Genomic DNA, 17,494 nt, shown 5'->3' with positions numbered 1-17,494 from the left:
TACATAGAACCCCCGGCGGACAACGGTTTTCTCTGCACCAGATGTGGAAAAAATATGCAAGTCTCAACTGGGTTTGCGTAGACATGTAAAACACAGCACTCATCTTCGGAATCGAAGACATTGTCTTTTTTTTAAATTACGTACAGAGTTGTGACCCTCAAGAAGCAGACGAGAGGACGACCCATTCTTACCTTTTCGTAGTCCGAAGGGTTCCCATAATGCATGGTTCTTGTGACATCTGTGGTTCCGTCCCTGTAATGGCGACATTAATTTGATTTCTATTTGATCTTTATACTTTTGTATTTGTCTAACTTTAAGTGGTTTTATGTAAATACACCCGCACTACATTCTGAGATGTAATCGTGTATGTATCTGTGGACTTCTAACTGAAGCTAAACATTTTAAACAGTAACTTATTCACAGAAGAGGTGATGTTATGAGATCGTTTCCGAGCTCTAGTTCAAAATTTCTACCAGACAGACAGACAGACAGACAGAGTTGATATAAGCTTTGTAAAAAGAAATAAGAGATGTGGTGGATGATAAAACATAGTGCTGGTAAATACAAGTTTTCATTGTCTTACAAGTATTGACCGCCAGAATCCAAGAGAAAAAAAGAGTCTGTAGTTATTTGCTTGTTTGTGCTAGGCAGCGGCATATAGTGAATGATTGCTCCGTTGGATCCAAAGCCAGCGATGGTAGGGAAGCTCACTCCTCTGTTGTACTGCAGCGTTCTAAGGGAAGATCAATGTTTAGACAGTTTTAACTTAGAATAGTTTAATATGAACATATTCAGTTTGTTTGATCTGTGTTTTTTTTCCAACAGTATTTCTAGTTTGATGAAACTAATCTCGACTGACATCGCCACTTTTGAACGCCGTAGTCAATTTGGTATTAATTGTACTATGCTTAAATACTATTTTTGGTTGAACTGGACAGAAATTTAAATCTAGTTTTTAAAATAAGGGAGAGAACTTCTCACTTACAACTATATCTCTCAATAATGTAAAAGTTATTTCCCTTAATTGATATCTAATAAAATAATTATATTACCAAACATTATTGAAAAACTGGTTAATTTTTTTAATTGACTCCTGTTTTGTTTGGTACAATACATCATTCTTTAAAGTTTTAACTTGATCCGAGAATAATAATAATAATAAGGCTTGTCTTCGAGTCCGAAGATTAGTGAGGAGTGCAGTATTTTCCGTGGCTGCGCAGCCCCAGCTGTGACCTATATATTTGCCACATCAGAGGCAACCACAACTATTGTCCGCAGGTGATCGATTTAGATTTTCTTTTCGCCGTCTGCGTTTGTCCTCGGCAGCGGATTTCCTTTTGGTCTCAAATGTGTATCCCGCGGCCTTCGTGAGTGACCTCCAGCTGTCTCGTTCTGAGGCCGCATGCAACCAGGTGCTATCTTCTATGTCAGCCAAGGAAAGTTGACGCCTAAGCTGATCCGAGAATAGGTGTGGGAGAAATGACGCGATCAATTATCTAAGGGAATAAACCTCTACTTATTTAGCCGAATCTGTGAATACTGAAGGATTAATTCCTCTTGTTGTATCAAACAAAATAACTAGTTAGCAGTAATTCATAGACTAATTGTTAATGCCAATAAATCATTGTGGAAAATTTTCAATTTGATCCGAGAATGGGTCTGGGAGAAATAACGTGTACAAACGTTTTTACCAGACAGACAGAGAGACAGAATGAGTTGATGTAAGCTTTCTAAACTGGTTGACTTGAAACATATATCGAGGAGTCATAGGTCTGTGTAACTGTATGCATATAGACACTTACTTTAATGACACTATGCTATTTCTAACTGTATCACAGTACACAAGATAAATGACCTAAATGCACATTTCTTATTCCATATGCTAGAATAAGTAAGTACAAGTGCTCCTTCTCCATGGGTTGCCTGAATCAGCCAGGAAGATCAAGATTAAGCAATATTCATGACTAGATTGACACGTGGATAGGACGTAATTATGTACTCATTTGAAGTGACGTCTGTAACTTATAAGATAAGATACTTACTTCCTTTGGTTGTCCAGCCTTTGAGCAGCGGATACTTCTGTCCAATCTCTGCCAGATTTGACCTGGAGGAAAACGAGTGAGAGATAAGATTTCTTGCATTTAACTCAATATGGCAAAACCTTCATTTTCATGTACTTACAGTAGCAAAGTTTAAGTTTAAAACCAAACATGCACATTATTTTTTAAAAATACATCAAAAAAGCTTATTATTATTTTTATTATTATTATTATAGCTTTTATATAGCGTCACTTTCATGCTTATAGCATGCTCAGAGCGCTTTTGGTCCTATCTCATTTGTGGACCAGTGGGGGGGGGGTATCTAGGAGTTGGTTTTCCGTGCTGCCTTTAGGCGCTCAGTAAACACAACTCTGCCCGTGTCGGGTGTCGAACCTCGAGCCCCCTTGTAGGTAGCCAAGACAAGCCAAGTTCAAGCGCACTTGGCCTCTCGACCACGTCAAATCTACAATTTACAATCATATATCTCGATAATGTAATATTTATTTTCCTTTTTTTTATATCAAACAAAATTAATTAATTACCATAAATTGATTAATATTTTTTTTATTGATTCTTGTCTTGATCGTAACTATAAATGATTGTGAAAAGTTTCAACTTGATCCATGAGAAATAACGTGTACACATTTTGTACCAGACAGACAGACGGACTGAGCTGATATGTTGGCCTTCTTCACTAGTAGAATGACTATGGTCCATCTCTCTTACTTCCTCGTGTGGCTGTGGAGCCCTATTTTGGAGAGACACTCGCGTCCACAAAAATCGCTGGTTAATGTGGCTTTCGCTTTGGTGGTAGAGGAGCTGGTCATTTTTCGCATATGAGCTGATACAAGTTTGGTAAAAACAAGGCTTAATTTTATGGTAGCACCGGAAACTGGGAGTAGGGTGGGTCGAAAAGATAACTTCTGTCAACTTGTGGGAGATAACCAAGCAGAAACCCATCGAATAGCCCCTAATATTAAAAAGCAATAATAATGACGGATAGGACACACCCTGCGAAAACCAAACCAAACCAAACCAGACCAAACTACCTGGAAGAGGTCGATCATCTGTAAAGCTGAGGACAGAACCGGCCATAACTATTGCGGGGCCCACTGCGGCCGCATACATCGCAGTGGCTTAACTCTTTGTCTCCTAACTGACGATATCAACGTTGATTCCACCAGAATGTGATAAATAATTACGGAGAGAAAGAGTTAAGGCCGGCCCTGGCTGAGGATATCGGAATGAAATAGGAGTAGATGAAGAAAACTGCTCAGGACCGAGTTCGGTGGAGAGGCGTGTTTGCGACCCTTCACCCTCCCCCCCCCGGGTGGTATACAGGATAAATTTAAGTCAGTCAAGTCATAATGATAAGGCTAAATAAACTGGTAATAGCAAATCTTAATTTTAACTTCACATCGAAAACAATGCTAAATTTGATAAAACCAAAATAGCAAAACTTAACTTTAACTTCAAATTGTACAAGTTCACACGGTTTGACCTATGTAGGCCTATTCAATAAACAACACTGGTTTCTTTCTATTAGGACCGGACTTAGCGGTGTGCACACTTAGTGCACCAGACAGTGCACCGAGGCTGAAAGGGCCTAAAAGCTGCAAGAGCTGCAGTCTAACGCGGAACTCTTTAATTCCTAATGATGGGGTCTCCATTGTCAGTTAGCACAGAGCCCAGCATTCCTAGCTTCAGGCTTGTTTCTGTATTTCAAATATGGCCTTGCTAATGCTAAGTAAGGGGTCTCCATTGTCAGTTAGGACAGGGCCCAGCATTCCTAGCTTAAGACTTGTTTCTGTATTTCAAATATGGCCTTGCTAATGCTAAGTAAGGGGTCTCCATTGTCAGTTAGGACAGGGCCCAGCATTCCTAGCTTAAGACTTGTTTCTGTATTTCAAATATGGCCTTGCTAATGCTAAGTAAGGGGTCTCCATTGTCAGTTAACACAGAGCCCAGCATTCCTAGCTTCAGTCTTGTTTCTGTATTTCAAATATGGCCTTGCTAATGCTAAGTAAGGGGTCTCCATTTTCAGTTAGCACAGGGCCCAGCATTCCTAGCTTCAGTCTTGTTTCTGTATTTCAAATATGGCCTTGCTAATGCTAAGTAAGGGGTCTCCATTGTCAGTTAGGACAGGGCCAAGCATTCCTAGCTTCAGGCTTGTTTCTGTATTTCAAATATGGTCTTGCTAATGCTAAGTAAGGGGTCTCCATTGTCAGTTAGCACAGAGCCCAGCATTCCTAGCTTCAGGCTTGTTTCTGTATTTCAAATATGGCCTTGCTAATGCTAAGTAAGGGGTCTCCATTGTCAGTTAGGACAGGGCCCAGCATTCCTAGCTTAAGACTTGTTTCTGTATTTCAAATATGGCCTTGCTAATGCTAAGTAAGGGGTCTCCATTGTCAGTTAGGACAGGGCCCAGCATTCCTAGCTTAAGACTTGTTTCTGTATTTCAAATATGGCCTTGCTAATGCTAAGTAAGGGGTCTCCATTGTCAGTTAACACAGAGCCCAGCATTCCTAGCTTCAGTCTTGTTTCTGTATTTCAAATATGGCCTTGCTAATGCTAAGTAAGGGGTCTCCATTTTCAGTTAGCACAGGGCCCAGCATTCCTAGCTTCAGTCTTGTTTCTGTATTTCAAATATGGCCTTGCTAATGCTAAGTAAGGGGTCTCCATTGTCAGTTAGGACAGGGCCAAGCATTCCTAGCTTCAGGCTTGTTTCTGTATTTCAAATATGGCCTTGCTAATGCTAAGTAAGGGGTCTCCATTTTCAGTTAGCACAGAGCCCAGCATTCCTAGCTCCAGGCTTGTTTCTGTATTTCAAATATGGCCTTGCTAATGCTATGTAAAGCACCCTTTCAAACCTTGCGATCTACTGGGCAGATGATGTGGGTTTTCTTTTTACAAGGTTTACTCTATCTGTCCGTCTGGTTAAAAATTTATTTCTCTCACAATCATTCTTGGATCTAGTTGAAACTTTGCACAATTATTCATTAGCATAGACAATTTCAAAACAATGAGCTCACCTCGTTCTCAAGGAATGCGAGAAATTTGACAAGTTCTGCAGAGTCTCTCCTCTGTAAATACAACACATACATTAACAATTAAAACACACACGCATTATACTAAAGACTAATCTAGTTGTCGTAAACATAAATACAAACAGACAAAAAAAAATAACAACAGTTCAGAGGCGTAGCTAGGGTGAGGGAGGAAGGGGGGAGAATTTGAAAATCCCCCATGGCAACCACTTAAGGGGCGTGCCCCCAAATGAGTGTTCGAAATAGTCTTTTACATTAAATATTACATACTACGCAAATTGCAGGGGGCTCCAAAGAGGCCAAGCTCCCCGGGCTCCAAATGATGGCATACTGACCTAACATACTGACCTGGCATACCGACCTGCCATACTGACCTGACATACTGATCTGGCATACCGACCTGCCATACTGACCTGACATTCTGACCTGACATACTGAACCTATATACTGACCTGACATATGGACATGAGAAACTGACCTGACATACTGACCTGAAACACTGACCTGTCATACTAACCTGACATACTGACCTGACATACTGACCTGGCATACTGACAAACTGACCTGACATACTGACCTGGCTTACTGACATACTGACCTGACATACTGACCTAACATACTGACCTGGCATACTGACCTGACATACTGACCTGGCTTACTGACATACTGACCTGATATACTGACCTAACATACTGACCTGGCATACTGACCTGACATATCGACATACTAACCTGAAATACTGACCTGACATACTGAGCTGGCATATTGACATACTGACCTGACATACTGACCTAACATACTGACCTGGCATAATGACCTGACATACTAACCTGACATACTGACCTAACATACTGACCTGGCATACTGACCTAACATATTGACATACTAGCCTGACATAATGAACTGGCATATTGACATACTGACCTGAGATACTGACCTAACAAACTGACCTGGCATACTGACCTGACATACTGACCTGACATACTGACCTGACATACTGACCTGACATACTGACCTGAAATACTAACTGACATACTGACCTGACATACTTACTGGCATACTGACATACTGACCTGACTCACTGACCTGACATACTGACCTAATATGGGAGAATGAATACAATACAATCGAAAATTCCTTTATTTCTGGAAATAATGAAGAAAATGATAGAATAATTCACGGACATTGATAAGATCTCAACCAAACTTCAAGAAAAAACGATGCCTGTTACAAGCTATCCCGACAGGACCTCGATATAAAATTTAAAATTTTGTCTCAGAACTGGACACCCCAGAATAAAACATTACGTGTTCCGGAAGCTGAACATAGAGATTAGTGAAGGTTATCCTTGTAAAGTGTCATCATAGGAATATTATATAGACAGAAGCCTCATCAAGAAACTACTATGCAGTTTTTCTCAGAATTATAGGAATAGTCATCTGAACCCCTCAACATAAAAGGTAGAAAGCAGAAAAAGTAAAAAAAAAAAAAAAAGAAACGAAACGATAAGTTGTGCAAATATTAATTAAACGTAAAGCAGTTTTTATACAGAAATTTTTTGATCTTAAATCTCAAGCGGTTGCTTTTATTTCCTAGGACTGCAATCGTTGTGTGATCTCTTTCGAGTTACAAATAGTTAATGGCCTTACTCCCACTATAGCAGCGGTTCTCACCGTTTAGGCTCGGCGACCCCTTTCTACAAGGCCCCCCCCCCCTTCCGCATACACACGCAGCAACAGATGAATGGACAAAAACAATTCAATTTTTTCGATGGTCTTTGGCAACCCCTGGCAAATTGTCAATCACCCCCAAAGGGGTCGCGACCCACAGTTTGAGAACCCCTGCACTATAGCTTTATTTTTTAAAATGTAATAGAGATAGTACTCTCTGTACAGCATGGGCTGAAATATATTTGGAAAAAAAATACCTTCCATAATATGTGTGCGTAATAAATGAGGATGCCTCGTAAGCCCAGACATTATTATAAGGGCCATAGACTTAAAGGGGTGATACAGTGGAATCGGAAAGTGCAGATACTCCAGCACATTGTCTCAGAGGTCAATTCTGACTGACCATTATCCAGTTATTTAAGAGGAAAAATAACAGAGTTCATCTTTACGACCCAAACTATTTTAATCCTCCAAGTAGAAATCACGAAAAGATTGAACACACACTACATATCAAGCAATGATAAACTTAATAATTAAAATTCAATAACAAATTTACTAAAGTAAGCTTAACATGAAGCTTGGCAACTTATGGACTCAATAAATTGATTATAAGTAAAGTTTCCCTTTCAGACCTTACGATCTATGGGGCAGATGATGTTAAGGTGAACCGTTTCTATGGCCAACGGTTAACGAGCAGGGTGTCATGTGGCCAGCACAACGACCAACCACCTTTACTTTCCCCAACCTAAGTCAGGTACTCATTAGAGTTGGGTGGACTCAGGGACGCCCTAAAAATCTCGAAACTCAAAATCCCAGCCTTCACCGAGATTCGAACCCAGGACCTCAGGTTCAGAAGCCGAGCGCTTAACCACTCATCCTCCGCGCCCCCAATAAATTGATTATAGACCCTAAAATAAGCTCGCCTCCTCTCTTGATAGCTTTTGAAACCGGAAGTTCAAGAATATTCTTCTACGGGAAACATGTTTCTCCCTTTACTGTTCTGTGTAGAAACTGGAAGCTGCTAGAATGCAAACAACTTCCTGTTTACACGTCTCTTGCAACCTGGACGCGTGTGCCACATAACAGGGGACTAAAGAATCTACCTAAGATTAGTTGTAACGTTACTTACATATGCGTTCTTCATCCCAACACGTTCTGTAGGGTTCTTAATGGCTTTGTCTATCTCTATGGGCGAGCTGCGAACTGTGACATTGTTCTGTGTTGAAACAAATCATACATCTTGTTCTACATATAGTTAGTATTTGTTCTACATATAGTTATGGTTTGTGTAAGAGACGGCCTCGAATAGGAATCCCAATGACCAGCACAATGATGAGCCGCCTTCCCCCCCCCCCCCCAACTAAAGTCAGAAATCTATTTAGGTCGGCTGGACTCAGAGGCGACCTTAATTTCCCGAAATTTTTAAATTCCGGCATCCCCAAGCGCTTAACACTCGGCCACCTCCTTCTATGTGAGGTAAATTTAGTCATTTATTAAGAGAGAAAATTGTTTGGAATCTGTACAGCTTATAACACAACTTTATGTAAGGCTGACCTTAGATAATTGGAGGCCCAAGCCGAAGTGGCTTTGGTGGGCCCAAATAAAAAAAGAAATAAATAAATAAACAGGCGAATAAAATACAATTACGCAATTTATTTACACCCTAGTGCAGCGGTTCTCAACCTTTTAAGCTCGGCGACCCCTTTTTACAATCCCCAACTCTGCCGCGACCCCCCCCCCCCCCGTACACACACACAGCAATAGAAGAACAGACAAAATACAATCCATTTTTTCGATGGTCTTTGGCGACCCCAGGCAAATCGTCAATCAACCCCCAAGGGGGTCTCGACCCACAGGTTGAGAACCCCTGCCCTAGTGCATTCCAATAATAACACAGGGGACAATTCTCATCATTTCTTCTCTAAAAAAAAATTTTTTTGAGTAGTGTCCGAGACCCCGCCGATAGGAGGTCCTAGGGGGCTGCCTAGTTTGACGATGCCTAAGGCCGGCCCTGCTTTAGGCAATGCAGGGTTCTCGCAAAAGCCTCCTGCTATATCCTCGGCTAGCCTGACTCACCTTAACGGCCTGGTACACGGCGTAGTTGGCGTGGTAGGTGACCAAAACAATGGTCGTCTCAGCCAGGGCCCTTAAATATGCTTCGAGGTCGACTAGATTGTATTCAAGTACCTATAGAATGTAAAGGGTTTTGATGACCTACCATCTAATGTTGCCGTTGTGTAGAGAAGAAAGGGGGAAAGGAGGGAAGATGGAGGAGAAAAGAGAGAGAGAGAAAGAGAGAGAGAAAGAGAGAGAGAAAGAGAGAGAGAGAGAAAGAGAGAGAGAGAGTAAGAGAGAGAGAAAGAGAGAGAGAGAGAAAGAGAGAGAAAAAGAGAGAGAGAAAGAGAGAGAGAGAAAGAGAGAGAAAGAGAGAGAGAAAGAGAGAGAGAAAGAGAGAGAGAGAAAGAGAAAGATAGATAGAGAGAGAGAGAGAGAGAAAGAGAGAGAGAAAGAGAGAGAGAGAGAGAAAGAGAGAGAGAAAGAGAGAGAGAAAGAGAGAGAGAAAGAGAGAGAAAGAGAGAAAGAGAGAGAGAGAACGAAAGAGAGAGAAAGAGAGAGAGAGAGAGAAAGAGAGAGAAAGAGAGAGAGAGATATTGGAACAAAAAAACAGAAAGATATGTTTTTTTAAATGCGAGGTAATTTGAGACCAAAAAAAACCCAACTAGGTATGCATGTAGGTAGGTACGTAGGTAGGAAGATAGATAGATAGATAGATAGATAGATAGATAGATAGATAGATAGATAGATAGATAGATAGATAGATAGATAGATAGATAGATAGATAGATAGATAGATAGATCGTAAAATCATTAAATTTAGAAAGCCTTCAGGAGAGAAGACTCAAAAGTAAAGTAGCAATTATACATAAAACACTGAATCATAATCTTCAAATACAAAAACAAAACCTAATAATAATACTTCGAAAGACACAAAGATAAAGGCACATTCCTTGTCTCATGCAAATACAAATACTTGTTCTTCCCTAGTGCTATTAGATCATGATATGAGTCAGCCAGGAAAACCAATGACTGTGTTTAAGTCATTGATTAGCATGCATGACTAGATTGACATATGAACACACGTGGGACGTAATCAACTTCTTTATTTGAGGTAACGTCTGTATTTTATAAGTGCTATTAGAACATGGAATGGCTTGCCTGAGCTAGCCAGGAAAACCAGTAACTTGGCAGAATTTAAGTCATTGGTTAATATGTATGACTAAATGCATGACGCGTAGGACATAATCATATTCTTTTTTGAAGTAACTTCTGTATCATATAAGATAAGATAAATAAGACAAAGATACAATGACTAACTAACTCTCACCTGAACACAATCAGCGCTGCTGCACGCGCCATCCACTCCGGTGTTTAAATGAACGTGAAGTTTGGTCTCGGTCTGGTCATCTGTGGGCGTGGCGTTGAGTCTCGTGTTTTTGTCCAGAATATACAACCTACAAAACGCAATAAAGGCCCGCCATAAGCGTCAGGCTGCATTGATGAGCAAATAGCGTCTACAATTTTCATTGCGTTGAGCTCCTTGTCTAATGCAGTGATGCCCAACCTAATTCGACCTGCGGGCCATTTTAATTTCTGACACTCGTGTTGCGGGCCACATGAACGAAAATGTAGGCCTACACATACAAAAAAAAAAAAATGAAATGTACCTGGATTTGAAACTATTAGATTAGAAAAACTGGAGCTAGTACTGACATTAAGGAATTGGATATCTGAAGTGATTTTTTTTTTCACAAGTCAGAAAATGGCTTAATTTCTGTACTTAAAAAAAGAACATGATTGTAGCTAGCTTTGACGTCGACTCATTTTTTTTGTCGCTTTTTGGTAAATATTTCCAACAATCCTCCAATCTCTAGGCGTAGTCTAACAATCTTTTTATTCGCGGCTCAAACCAAGAATATTTGTTTCATAATGACGTTTATATTTTGTTCTTTTTGGAAACACCCACACTTTTTTATTGATCACATATGTTGGCATATTATCATAATCCACAAAAAAAAGTAAAGATCCGTTCTATTTTTCTGGTAGATTCTCATTTCACAAACACACTAATGTTAAAGGTCATGGTACCAATCAATTAAAGAAAAATTAAGGGCCCTAACGTAGGTAAATATACATAAATCAGCTTTTTTTTTCGATGGGGTTGTCTACACTTTGTGCAGACATTTCGGCGGGCCGGATGGAACCACGTCGAGGGCCGGATCTGGCCCGCGGGCCGTATTTGGGACATCACTGGTCTAATGTAATTTCTAAACCCTTATCAGTTGTTCACAGCCGTCTCAGACTTCTGTGCCACGGTGGACTGCATTTAGTTTAAAGAGTGGTATTGGTCTGCACGAGCCAATTATCACTGGATATACACTTTTATTATTTTTTTTTATTTCAGAGTGATAGAGGCTAATTATATGCAGTTGTTTAAATTGGAGATGTTTGTATGCTTGGAAGCGAATCCTTAAATAACAAGCTTTTTGATTTATACGGCGTACAGAACATGGAAATAATCAGGGGGGGACGGGCTATATGGGCACTCGGGCAAATGCCCGGTGGGCCGGTACTCAAATGGGCAGGTAGGGCTACCGAAAGTATCCCAATGACACTTATGAAAGTGTTAAAATTTTTTTTTTTTTTATAACATTTTCTTATAAAAGTGACCACTTTGACCGTCGTGTTTAAAAAAAGTCCATAACAGACTCGTCAATGTAATACTGATTTAATTTTAACACATTTTCCGAATTAATGTAATATTCTACATCCGCTTGACAGCGCTACCTGTAGGCTTCATCCTGTTAGGGCCTACACACTTAGCGATTCAAAACCAACATAAAGCCTATAGTTCTTATAAAGATTTAGAACCCACTGACTGCACGTGTACAGTTATCGATACATCATCAAACTTAACATGATTGTAAGAACAGGTAGGCCTACAATTGGATGTTCATCATATGATATACAATGTATGGGCCGGATTGTATGGAATTGCCCGGGCCGATTTCGACACCCAGTCCGCCCCTGGAAATAATGATAACCAATGTTTTTTAAAACAAACCAATTAGTCATTATTTTCGTTTGCCATTATTAGCAGCTCAGAATCAAATTGCTAAAACTTTTCTCTTGTTGTACAAAGTAATTTTTTTTTAGTTTAATTAACAACAATGATCTCCATTATGGCGTCATTGACAGTGACATTATTCTATCTTTTAAAAAAAATCAATTCAAATTTTCCAGTTTACATATTCTTAGGGTTTCATTATGTAGATCTAGTTACCTTATCACTTTTTGTGAAAAAAAAAAGTTTCCCCTTTCAGACCTTGCGATCTATAGGGCAGTTGATGTAAAGGGCATCTGTTTCTATGGCCGAAGGTTAACTAGGATGTCATGAGGCCAGCACAACGACCAACCGCCTTTACTTTTAACCAACTTATGTCAGCTACCCACTATAGCTGGGGTGGACTCAGAGGCGCCAAAATTAAAAATCCCAATCTTTACCAGGATTCGAAGCCAGGACCCCTAGGCTCGAAAGCCAAGCGCTTTAAAAAATCACAAAGTTTATCTAATGTGAAGAACCGCAAAATCACTGTCATGTCTGTCAATACTGCAATGTTTAAACGCCCCTTTTCTATATAAAACAAATTCAGTAAATTACCAGTCAACGATTAACTAATTGATTTTTTTTTGGTTTGATTTATGTATTGCCATCGACAATAAATTATTGTGCAAAATAAGAACTTGATCCGAGAATGGGAAGTGGGAGAAAAAAATGTATAAAATTTGTATCAGACAGACAGACAGACAGACATAGTGATATAATATAAGCTTTGTAAAAAAAAATAATATAGAACCCTGTTTAGCGTATGACTCTTTCCTGACCTGACACTGGACGGCTCGACCACTGCGTAGCCCAGGAAGAATGGTGTATACTCCACATCACTGCCTCTCAGGTTGAATAGCCCTTTCAATAGAAACAAGGGAATTACATTTTTCCAATGGTCCGCACAACAAATATTTAGTACATTTCTCAACAAGTTAAGAAAGTCTCTACAAAATAATATAAGTAGCATTAAGCTAAAACAAACGATATCCGCAATTAAATTAAACGTTTTGTGCAGTATGTATCTACAGCTGGGTTTGTGTTGCCATGGGAAACACTGCTTGCTTCCTTAATCTTCGGATTCGAAGACGTTCGCCATATAACAATGCACATTGTTTTGTAATTAGATTAATTTCAGATGTCGACATTTTGGCAAATTAAATGAAGCACCTTTTTTATAAAAATACATCACAACTATATCAACATAGTCCTATATCCTGTGTAAGGTACCCATGGGTTGAGGTTCCCGTGGGCTGAGGTTCCCTTGGGCTCAGGTTCCGGTGGGCTCAGGTTCCCGTGGGCTCATGTTCAAGACTAACTTAATGGGATTCTCTTCCCCCTAATAAGAGAAAGTAAAGTGAGACAAAACAATTGTATAATTTCTAAGTATCGGTACATTTACTAAAAGACATTCTAATGCAAGTAGAGTCTTTTTATAAGTAATAATTTCGTTACGGTTGGTTTAGTTAGGACTCAGACAAGTAATAGTGTCTTAAAAGTTAATGTTTCTACAATGTCTTAAGAGAATTAAACGACTTAAAGATGTTACAAATAAATAAAGAAATGTTTTATGAGTTCACTCAGCTCTAAATGGGTGCCTGACATTAGTTGTGGAAAAGTAAAGGCGGTTGGTCGTTGTGCTGGCCACATGACCCCCTCGTTAACTGTAGGCAACAGAAACAGATGACCTTTACATCATCTGCCCTATAGACCACAAGGTCTGAAAGGGGAACTTTACTTTTTTTTTTTAAATCTGTGGTTAGCACAGTGAACAGAGTATCGAAAATTTATATTGAAAGCACCATCATAGCTTTAGCCTCGCAGTTTATTTGAGGATAAATTATTCATTACTTGGAGAAATTGAACAGCCAATTCTTCACAAATATGAAAACATAGAAATGACTTTGCTATTTTGTTGTTTTTTTTTTCAATTTTTATATGTCTTAGTTGCTCTCACTAATGAAAGAGAAAAATGGCGCGGATTAGACTTTCAATAGTACCGATATTTTTGTTAGAAATGCATAGCCCAACAGGTCAACTATTTCGTTTTAAATCTGTGGGGCTTTGTTATCCTGTTCAATTTCAATATTATTAAGCATTAAATGAAGCATGGTTATAGGTTTTTGTTTAAATATAATGGTCATAACTTTCTTTAATAACTATGAACCAAATAAATACTAAGCATTTGACAAATAATGTCACTTTTTCATGATCAATGTAGACATCTCTCCATCTTCTAGATCTTTGTTATAAACCTGCTCTCCAAATTCGATTTCGCCATTTATTGAAATAACACTAAGCACGATACTTGTGTAACATACTCTGATGTTTCTTTGGCTTTCCTAACTCTTTCTCTCCGTAATTATTTACCACAATCTGGTGGAATCAACGCTGGTATCGTCAGTTAGGAGAGAAAGAGTTAATATTTAATGTCAGTTTTTGTTTATTTAGATTTCATTTCCTTCTTTTTGTTGATTCTATTGTTAACATTTTTGTACACAATAAAGAAGACAACAAAATGTTGTTCTGATGACTTGCAGGGTCTACTCTTACGGATCGGATACAAAAAGTTTTTAATTCAAGTTTAATAAAAGATCTCAGATCAAGAATTGACCCGAACACCCTGTGAGTAAAATAAAATACTAATTAAAAAATTTTTAATACAGAATATAAAAGAAACAAATTAAGTTTAGAAAAATTGAATAATTTAGCAGCTGTGTCGAAATTTTAATTAGTGATCATCAGGACTATCCCTAAGGACCTTATTGTTATTGTTATCCCGCTTCTTTCCTTATTTTTGTACAAAACTTAACCAAACTCCCCCCCCCCCCACCCTAACTAAAATTAATACTATCAATGTTTTATGAACATACATGAACAAAAGAATGACAGCGATGAACTCCTTAAACGTACAATTAGCGCTCGCCACCATTACAAAAAACCCGATGGAAGCAGTTCCTTACATTAAAGCAATCCAAGCCGCTTGGTGCATACACTCTTGCTTAAACCCCAGGTTAATTTTTTTTCAAATTAATATAAAGTTCATGCAACGTTAAGGATACTTTGAGGGAGCATTTTAGATTCTATATTATAGTTATATGTACAAAAGTGCAATACAAAAGTGCAATTGTTTTTCCTTTAGTTCCTATGTTCTCACGAGGGCCCCCAACTGGTCCAGAGTCATGGGCCCAAATGCAATCAACCCCTTGGAGCCATTGTTGCTACGCCATAGGCTGTGGGCCCCTAATGGTCGTGGGCCCTTCGCGCCATTGATGCTACGCCACTTAATATTTAACGCAGTGTTTATCGAATATTGACAAACAACACCCCTAGTAAAAGTAAAAGATAAGTCCCCCTTTCAAATCTTTTGTTCTCTAGGCAGATGAAATAAAGGCCATCTGTTTTCTGTAGCTCACGGTTGACGAAGGTGTCATGTGGCCAGCACAAGGACCCATTTTCAACTCTAATTTTATTTTCGTGGCAAAGTAAAAAAAATGTTCCATGTTTGGCATAGATCTAACTTCAATCCAGTAGATTAGTAAGACACAAACTAAGGCCCGCAGGGGCCACGGGTCACATCCAGCTAATTAATATAGGCCTATATAATATATATATATATATATATTTATAGAGAGAGAGAGAGAGAGAAAGAGATATATAGATAGACAGACAGACAGACAGACTAGATAGATAGATAGATAGATAGATAGATAGATAGATAGATAGATAGATAGATAGATAGATAGGTACGTAGGTACGTAGGTAGACAGACAGAAAGACAGATAGACAGACAGACAGACAGACAGACAGAGAGATAGATAAATAGATAGATAGATACGTAGGTAGGTAGGTAGACAGACAGACAGACAGATAGACAGACAGACAAATAGATAGATAGATAGATAGATAGATAGATAGATAGATAGATAGATAGATAGATAGATAGATAGATAGATAGATAGAAATATATAGTTGAAAAAAAATACCCCCCCCCCCGTTCAGCAAGTGAAATTGAGTTACTCTGATTTAACTTATTATTTCCTGTTGACTTACAAGCGATCTCATCCAGGGATGTTACAACAAATGCTCCCGCACCAAGTGATGTGATGTTGGCCCTCAGATTGGCTAGTTTCCCTTGCCAGCTGATTCCTGTAACATTATTGTTAGCATCATTTATTTTTTATATTGCAACAAATTTGTTACAAATTATTTTGATTTATTATGAGAGATCTGTTTGTATGATATTACAATGACAGGTATAAGGTATGAGGTCAATGACTGACAGGTCTTGGATAGGTCTATGACTGACAGGTATAGGACAGGTCTATAACTGACAAGTGTAGGACTGAAGCGTCAAAGGTCTATAATGGCGCCTTAAAACTCGCAACGTGACCGTGAAGCGAGGACTGACTTGACTTATAACGTGACCGTGAAACGAGGACTGACTTGACTTATAACGTGACCGTGAAGCGAGGACTGACTTGACTTATAACGTGACCGTGAAACGAGCACTGACTTGACTTATAACGTGACCGTGAAGCGAGCACTGACTTGACTTATAACGTGACCGTGAAGCGAGGACTGAATTGACTTATACCGTGATCGTGAAGCGAGGACTGACTTGACTTACAACGTGACCGTGAAGCAAGCACTGACTTGACTTATAACGTGACGGTGAAGCGAGCACTGACTTGACTTCTGCTACACTTGAAGAATCTTCTTTTCTCGAATAGTCCAACAACCAGAGGTGACCTTAGCAGTGCGCGGGCCTTCGGTGTCATATCAGGACCAGGAATATTTATTTCTACGATGGACTGACGGTGATTCAAATAGTCCAAGATTGTCTTTCAACATTTGTCCACAGGAAAATAGAAACCTTGTGTTTTTGGTTATAAAAAGTTATTTTTTGTTTAAAAAGTTTGTTCAAGATTTACTCAAGTTCAGCCTTAACTCTTTCTCTCCTATTAGACGATGCCAACTTTGATTTGACTCCCATTAAAACTAAAGTACCAGGTGGCCTCGCCTCGCTCGGTTAAATAATTTCTTAAGGAAGGTTATATACACGAAGTCATTTTGGGAATATTTTTGTAATTACGAAAATGAACGTGAAAATGAATGAGAGTTGACTGCATGGCCAGAAATCAGTAAGTACCTTGGACATAGAAGTGATTAGACGTATAATATGAATGGGGATGAGTATTACCAGTTGTGTAATTTATATATTCTATTCAGGGCCGGTCCTACAGGTTGCGGGGCCCTATGCGAAACCGATTTTGCGGGGCCCAATTAGGGTTGTGATAAAGATAAATAAGTGAAAATTAAGACTTTGTATTAGAAAATAAATTCGTCTTTGCATTTTATTTTACTAAGTACAAAATCAGTATCAAAAATTAACTTTACGAGCCATCTACAGTAGATAAAAGTTTTTCAACAAAAAGCCGATAAACATTCAGATCTACCTTTTAGATTTACTATCGACTAACAAAATATTGCTTTTTTTTTTCTAAGAGGTCGAAATAGATAAAAAATCTATATTTGTATGCCAGTGACTATTAAAGTAAATTAAGTATTAGA

At 38.9% G+C, this 17,494-nt stretch overlaps 1 protein-coding gene across 2 annotated transcripts in view; it reads right to left on the bottom strand.

The window, feature by feature from the left end:
* The window catches only part of LOC106068209 (xaa-Pro aminopeptidase 1-like), a 45,886-nt gene that overhangs the window by 9,960 nt on the left and 18,432 nt on the right, over nt 1-17,494 (bottom strand). For both annotated transcript variants that reach the window (XM_056033423.1, XM_056033424.1), the window contains exons 9-17: nt 15,974-16,069; nt 12,700-12,781; nt 10,142-10,268; nt 8,834-8,944; nt 7,887-7,973; nt 5,073-5,123; nt 2,043-2,104; nt 584-733; nt 192-252 (exon numbers count right to left, since the gene is read on the bottom strand). In XM_056033423.1, the coding sequence (XP_055889398.1) occupies nt 192-252; nt 584-733; nt 2,043-2,104; nt 5,073-5,123; nt 7,887-7,973; nt 8,834-8,944; nt 10,142-10,268; nt 12,700-12,781; nt 15,974-16,069 (827 nt within the window). The remainder of the gene's footprint in view (nt 1-191; nt 253-583; nt 734-2,042; nt 2,105-5,072; nt 5,124-7,886; nt 7,974-8,833; nt 8,945-10,141; nt 10,269-12,699; nt 12,782-15,973; nt 16,070-17,494) is intronic.

The sequence above is a fragment of the Biomphalaria glabrata genome, chromosome 6 (assembly GCF_947242115.1).
Source record: "Biomphalaria glabrata chromosome 6, xgBioGlab47.1, whole genome shotgun sequence".
NCBI classification, from domain to species: domain Eukaryota; kingdom Metazoa; phylum Mollusca; class Gastropoda; family Planorbidae; genus Biomphalaria; species Biomphalaria glabrata.
Note: the sequence above shows the minus strand (reverse complement) of the source record. Positions and strands in the feature narration are given on the sequence as shown.